Source organism: Condylura cristata, unplaced genomic scaffold (genome assembly GCF_000260355.1).
Source record: "Condylura cristata isolate star-nosed mole 26May11 unplaced genomic scaffold, ConCri1.0 scaffold00019, whole genome shotgun sequence".
Lineage (NCBI taxonomy): Eukaryota > Metazoa > Chordata > Mammalia > Eulipotyphla > Talpidae > Condylura > Condylura cristata.
The window spans coordinates 22781624-22789700 of record NW_004567120.1 but is presented as its reverse complement, the minus strand read 5'-3'; the positions used below and the strand labels follow the sequence as shown (position 1 = coordinate 22789700).

Sequence of the window (8077 nt, the reverse complement as noted above, 5' to 3'; positions counted from 1 at the left end):
CCTCCGGGGCAGGCGGGGATCGAACTCATGCAGAAGTGGTTTAAGCTTCTTTGTGCTGTGCTTTAACCCGCTGCACCACCAGGGAGGGCCCTCTTTCTCATTTTTAAAGCAAAATGAAGCTCTAAGTTGCTCCTATCTACATGGTTAACTGATTCCCTGTAGACCGGTTGCCCTCTAGAGAAAGCAGGTTCCCTCACATTCCTCATAATAAGTCTAACAATGCTGTATAGAAAATTACTTACTCTTGGATGGAAAGCTATGGCAGTAACAAAATCTATATGTTGAAAACAGCAAAGGCATTCTCTTCTGGATATGTGCCACAATCTGACTGTTTTATCCATCGAAGAGGAAAGTAGAAAATAATTCTACATAGAAATCGACAATGATTATTTTATCATCATAAGGAAAAAAATCACTTATACAATAAAAGAGAGCTTTTGGTTTTGTGTACCCATTAGTTTTGCTATTATTATTGTTATATGTGGCCTCAGAAAGAGGGATTATCCAATTCACTTGGAAGATCCCATTTCTGGTCCCCCAACAGTTAAACACAATATTCCTGGAAAAAAAAAACTTTTTCACATTACCAATTCTGAAATTAGTATGAGTCTTGTGATCTATGTCAGAAGAAATCTGCCAAGCACCAACAGTTACAGCCTGCATATATAGGGAACTTGACTATGAATACAAGGCATCTATTCATTTCATTGTCACTTCAGTTATTTTCACACTGACAACACTGGTGAATTTTAACTCACATGGATTCCCTGTCACTTAAAATGCATTCAAAGAGCATACACAACAATGCAGGATGGAAATGAAAAGTTGCGTACTTGTCACACTCAAGGCAGGAATTAGAGAGTAGAAATTGCTGAATTTCTCAGAATAAATAGAATTTTCAAAGTCAGTAAAGGGTAATGTAACTGAATTAGGCATTGTGATGGGCCATCACCTAAGAACCAAACATCTATCTGTCAAAAACTTCCAGCTGGCAGGAGAGCTCTTTAATTTCTAAACATCATCTATTTAAGGGGAACACTAGAGGTATACTGAATGAGGAAATCCAAATGAGGCTAATATTCTTTTGTTATGCCTAAAGTTGCTAAACAAATCAAAGCAATGATGACATTTACTGAGTGTTCCCAATGTGCTAAGCATCGTTTCTAGTGCTATACAGCAATTCTATGAGGTAGGTACATATTATTATTTCCGTTGGCAAACGAGAACACTGAGGCACAGAGATGTTAAATGATCTGCCTGAAACTACACAGCAAATCAGGGTAATCTGGTTCCAGGTGCAGGCTCTAACTACTACACTGTTGTACAGAGTGCTAAACAGAACATGATGTGAAAAGCAATAAGCTACTTTGTTATTTGCTAAAAGTACTAAAAACCTTTGAATATAAAGAGGCTATATCAATCTCCTTGAAGTAAGCATGGCGGCCTTAGGAATCAAAGAAATCAGACCCAAATTTGAGTTCTACCCGTAACTAAGTTTTGTGATCTCTGACAGGTGAAATGTGCAGTCACCTCATATACAAAATGAAGTATCATTTACCTCACAGTGTTACCTGGCATAAAATAAATGTTCAAAAGTTAGTAAAACCTACTGTAAAGACCAACTATACTAGATACTAAAAAGAAACAATAGTAAAACTGATCTAGTCTTTACTCCTGAAGGACTTAGAATCTTATTACAAACAACACCTAGATATGTACATTGGGACAGAGTCTACATAGGATGTTGCTTGATACATGAATTGTTTTTAAAGCCAGACAGATCTCTAAATATAATTATAAAATGCACATTTTATTGTAATCTATCCTTCCTTGATTTGTTCTGCAGCCTGACTTCTAAGGATTCAATAATCTAGGGACATTCTTTAAAAAACAAACAAACAAAAAAACCATCATGTAATTGTTTCTCTACATCAATCCAAAAATACAATGCTGTTTACATTTCAAGGTGGTGTAAATTAATAAGAACATACATCTTTGTCAGTACCAAGTCATGAATCTCTATAATCTAAAGCCAAGATCAAGGCTTACATATCCAACAAAGCAGGGCACTAACCTGAGATGTCTTAGTGGAGAGGAAGATGACCCAAGAGCCCACAGACACACATGAATCCTAAAGTTTAGCAGTAATATGTTTCCCATTTAGTCCTGCTCTATGGTCTACATAAACAACAGAATTGGAGTATATGAACTTGCAGTTCTTTCCAATGCCTGTCACACAAAACACACACTAGTGTTTGGTAACCCTTATTGAGCTTAGCTGTGATATGAATTTAAAGGCATACTATATAGTTTTCACTAACAAATTCAATAAATACAGTGAAAGTTGTTCTGTTCACCAGAAAAACAAACAAAACCAATGCACTGAAGCTCTGCCTACTTTAACGTGAAGTTTATATAGAATGTATATATTCTCTTTCTTCTATAAACTGATCACTTGTTTTCTTCAATCAGATCATGGTCAGTTATTAAACTTTCTGGTTATTACAATCCCCCAAATGTCACTATCTTTAGTCATCCAAGGCAAAGCCTCCACATGATTAAATTACTTACTAAAGCCCTGCCAAATTCAATGCCTCTTTAGTACAAGCCAAAACCCTCATTTTTTCTTTTTGCCAATGGATTAATTTGTTCCTTAAATGCCTTTTTTTTTTTTTGCATCCGCTGTCAGATATTTGGCAAAAGGATCAAGATAATGGGTATAAGGGACACATAAATAAAATGTTTTCTATTCTGAGTCTAGAATCTATTGAGAAATATGCTTGGTACAGAAGGGTAAACTACAAAGTATCATATCAGTTTTAGTTACATAAAGTTAATTAGAGAATGTAGTTTAGTTCTGATGATGAAGGCTTAACTGAACCAAAACATACAACAATTCTGGTGAGCTAACTTTTTGGGGAAGAAAAGAGCAAGGTGCATATTTCCTTGGGACTCTACTCCAAAAACAGAAATCAGAGGGGCTGGGCATGCTCATTTCTTCCCTCCTACTTCCTACAACCATTCAGGCAGGAATTCCTTCCTTGGGGGAGGACAAACAGGGGCAAAAGAAGAAAATGGTAACAGGAGGGAATTAATGAAACTGGCCCCAATTCTCCCACCTAAGTCGTTGCTCCCTGTTATGAGCTTTGTAACAACTTTCCTCATTTAGTCTATATTTTGAGTTCATTATCAAAAATCTTTCAATAAAAAATATTTTTCAATTATTCAATATTTTTTCAATTATCTTTCTGATTTCAATATCCCTAAAGGCAGGGCTTCTGTTTGCCTCGATTGTCAATATCCTTGGCAGTTGACAAAGGACTGGCATTCAATATTTGTTGAATAACATGAATGTATGGCTGACTAGTACGGGATTCTGTATAGTTACTGGATAAACTGGGTATGACAACTGGTAATAGTGTCAACTGGTGATCCAAATAGAAGACATTCTATCTGAGGATAAAAAGGGAGAGGCATCCTTCTGCCTTCTTTCCATAGCACGGCTTTGATAGAAAGATTTTCCCCATGCCACTGTCCCCAGTGTGTTCTATTTCTGGAAGTGCAGAGATCACTATATGGCCACAGGGATCCGTTAGGTATTGTCTTTTTATCCTATGCAATGGCAGGAGGATAATATTCTAGGTATTTAATTACTAAGTAGTTCCTAAAAACATCACCTCCTCAGAGAATGACAATTTAACTGGGTATACTCAACTAGAGAATACTGTTCAGGAAAAGAAAAAGAAAGGAGTATACGTTGGTTAAGACATATGAAGACTTTAAAAATAAAAACTGAAAAAGTAAGGATACTGGCAAATCAAATCAAACCAAACCCTTGAACTCTCACAGCAGAACTGAGGCTACCAGAGGAGAGTGGGGGCTTGGAAGCACAAGGTGGAGGGGCCCAATGGCCATGGTGGAGGATTACTGCTGCTTTGGTGGTGGGTATAACATGGTGCATGAAATGGTATAACATACATTTGCAGAGGTATACCTATACCCCTAAAACACATACAGAGTTGTAAAGTAACATTACCTCAATAAGCATAATTTAAAAAGAAAAAGAATAAAAACTGAGGTTTCCTAGACAAGAATTCTGCCTTAAGACTCCAATGGGACTCTTCTGAGCTTCCAGCCTGCCAAGCTATTATTCTACAGATTTCAAACATGTCTGCCCCCACATTATACCAGCCAGTTCTTTAAAATAATCCTCTTTATGTATAAATATTCTCTTCATTCTATGACTCTGGTGAACCACAGTGGTCACAGGAAATCTAAGTTCTTCCTCTGCTTGCTACATGTCATAAAATACTGGTTTACTTTAATAAAGTAAAATGAGTGAAAAGTTCCTACTCATCAGATTAAGGACACTAGTTTTTGATGTTCTGATAACTCAGATTTTGAACAGTGTGGGTGTGGGAGAAGTACAAAGATACAATTAGGGCCCTGATTAAAACCAGACTGCCAGGTAAGCCCTAAGCAGCTTGTTGAAGGAAGTTAAACAATGGCATTCTAACAGATGGGTTATGAGGAGCACTTAGAACATCTAAACAAGCATGGTAGCAGTAGCAATTCATAATTCGTAAGTGTAGTGATTCAAAGCTGGAGCTCAGAGAAAGCTGACTTAATAATGTATACAAGTGGTATCTTTGTGGTAAGGTTCTCCTAGCATTGTCAAAACATGGCAGCCCTGGTTTTTCTGATTATAACTTAATTGAATTTTATCAATGTAAGATTTTTAAATACTACTCTCCTCATGAATTTTTAATATATTTTAGATTCTGATTACCAGCAAATTTTACTACAAAAGGAAGTGTAAGTCATTGTGCAAAAATTCTCAAAATTGTTTTCATAAAACTGCTAGGATATGTGAGCAGAGGCAAAACAGCCTCTGTACTTCTGAAAACAATATTGTTCTCAGGGAAGGAAAAAAAAAATCACAAAATGTAGACATACCATTGATTCCTAGAATTGTTAAACCTTAAATCAACAATTTCATGAATATAGTAGGTTTGCCACCAAAAGCAGTCAGATTTTATCTTTGTAGTTGAAGTCATAAACCAAAGTACAAGTAAACAGACAGATCCAGATAGAAGCTATTAATTAATACAAATATTTCCTTATTGGCATAACCTGACATTTTCCTAACTTGATTAATTTGTAGATAACACCCATAAGTGTATGTGAATATTCAAACACTTGACAGTGTGACATCATATAATTAAAACAATTATTTTTATCCTAAAGTCCTAGTTACATAGAGTGAATGCACAATCCAAATAATATTTTCTTACCTTAGACCATGAAAGGTCAAGGAGATCAGCAGTATGTCCTTTATATTTGCAAAATGGCCGTTGTCGAAATGGTGCATTTTTGTCATCAGGGTCTTCGTCAGCTCCACTGCATACCTAGTTAGATATAAAGATAAATGTTAAAACTAGCAAAACAAAAGCTTCATCCTTTCCCTACCCCATCTGCTCTCTCATCATTATGTATGATGCCTGATTGAAATTTTGATCCACTAAAAGCAAGCTCCTCTCTTGACTGAATCTATTACAAGTCAGCTCTTTAACTCCTTGCCCTAACAAACCAGGATCACCCATAAATACATTGCTTGATCACAATCTTTTCCTTCTCCAGCTGAGAGCACACTGAACTTTCTGAGTATCTATTCCTTCTGGAGAGATGGAAGCAAGCATTAGAGGGTGATCATGACTGGGCTAAGCTAGTGACAATGAGGTTATTTCCTCTTCCAGTCCTGACTGGTTTAGGCATGGACATTTGCCATGATTTCATCAATTAGACACCAGGGAATGTTTATTCTGGTGTGGGGAAGGAATCAGGGAGACTTTTATAAAGATTTCCTCATTTTTAAGAAGTGGCATATTAAAACACATCTTTCCTGGATATGAACACTGTTTTCTGCATGTTGATACCTAAGACTAGATACCTAAGACTACAGCAATATCTTAGAACCTTGAGGGGAACAAGCCCAAGAGACCAAGGAGATAAAGAATAGCAAAGTAGGAGGGTGGTAGGGCCAATCCTATGCCCTTGATATTACTGAGCTGCTAAATTAACCAATCCTGGAACTGCTTTACCGTCAGACTTGCTTCCTCAATATTTAAGCCATTTTCAGTTGGACTGCTGTTATTTGAAGTAAAAATCATCCTGACAGAGGTAGATAGAAAATAATCTATATGTGTGTGTCATGTATTTAGTTTACAAAATGTTTTTGTGCTCATTATCCTGAATGAATCCTAACAACTCTCCATGGTAGGTATTAACATTATGAAGGTGAAGAAATTAAGGGAAAAAATTGGGGCTCACATTGATTAGAATATATTAAAGATCACATAGCCAAACCAAATATAAGCCATCTGTCAGTCCAGAGATTGTTCTATTATTTTAGAGGATGTAGCATGAGCAAAAGCATAAATGTTAGTCAAGCTTTGTAAATGTAGGAAGGGTAGGTTGGATGGAGAAAAAGTACATGGAGATATATAGTAAAGGGTTAGGGGGCAAAGGTACTCTGAGACCAGATAATAAAGAGCCTCAAATTTGACTTGAAAGCTCAGATATTCTAAGGCAATGGAGAGCCAACACAAGTTTCCAACAGGAAAAATAACACCATCTGACTGGTGTCATAGAACGAGAACATTGGGTAATAATGTAAAAGATGACTTGGAAAGAGAATAAAAGCAGGAAAGACAGTCAGAAAGTCTAAGAAAGAATCATGAGGGCTTGTACTAGGATAACTGCCATTGCACAGATTAAAAACTACCAGTATTATCTGTCTATAATGTTTAAAAAATATTTATGTCAATTGTGGAGGTAGACCAACAACATGGATGTCCTGATCTTTTGCCAAGCAATCCTTATCTAGACAACTAAAACCAATTCCCCTAAATTTGCTGCCAGCCTAGTGAAAATAGCTAGAAGATATAAACTAAAGGTTTATCCCTTTAAATAGAACTTGTTTAATAATTGCTTAGTGTATTCCCTCTGACAGTGATTCCTGAAGTCACTTTTTAATCCTTTAACATTTATTTTTTTCTCCATGTACTTTACCTCTACCCCAAAACCTTTAAATAACATTATTAGATTATCAAGTAATATATGCTCAGGATAAATTATTCTGAAAAATAAAGAAATTTATATATATATTACATATAATAGGTTAAATTATTCAGAAAATACAGGATTTTGATCATCTTTCATTTTTAAAAAACAATTAAAAAATGTACACACGATTCAGTTTCTCTTTTTAATTATATCATGAACACTTTCTGTATTTTGTTCTTTGAAATTATTACTGGCCAAATAACATGGATGCATCATAATTTAATCATTCACATTTGCAATTTTTTTGCCAATATAACTAGAAATTCAGTGGTTATCTTAGAACATAAATCTTTGTTCTTATTTGCTTATTCTCATACAGGGGCTATAATTGGGTAAAAAAGTTTAAACCTAAGACTTTTCATACTGTCTGCTGTTGTTTGTTTTGATAAAAGTGGGTAAGTTTATTACGGATAATTTTAGAAGTACAGAAAGTATAAAGAATTAAATAAAAATAACCTAAAGTCCTACCATGTGGAGATAACAGCTATTAATAATTTAGGTCATTTCCTTTATGTCTTTTAATTATCTACCTATCTACATATACATATATGCGTATATATGTGTGTATATATATACGTATATATGTGTATATATATATTTTAGTTAAAACTGGGTGACTATTGGGAACAATTTTTCATTCTCCATTTTTTACTTTACTATACTTTTATTACAGCAACATTGGTCTACAGTACTGTATATGACCTACAGGAATAGGCTCATACCTCCTGAGAGGTACATCACCAAACCTACCATCAGAGCACCCCAAGTCTTTACACTAGAAGACAGGGCTCACTCACCATTTGTTCCTACCTCCACTTATCCTCTCCCTCTAGTAGCTTCAATACATTAAGTATTTTTGAGCATCTGAATATTTTTAATATCAGTGACTACTCTGAAAAGAATTCAAAGACTGCATAGTATTCTATATAGATTATATTATAGTTTTTTTTTT

The 8077-nt window shown here is 35.3% G+C and overlaps 1 protein-coding gene across 1 annotated transcript in view; it reads right to left on the bottom strand.

Moving 5' to 3' along the window:
• Positions 1-8077, bottom strand: part of WDR44 (WD repeat domain 44) — a 76285-nt gene that overhangs the window by 8565 nt on the left and 59643 nt on the right. The window contains exons 13-14 of the mRNA XM_004685735.2: positions 5295-5408; positions 243-365 (exon numbers count right to left, since the gene is read on the bottom strand). Of these exons, the coding sequence (XP_004685792.1) occupies positions 243-365; positions 5295-5408 (237 nt within the window). The remainder of the gene's footprint in view (positions 1-242; positions 366-5294; positions 5409-8077) is intronic.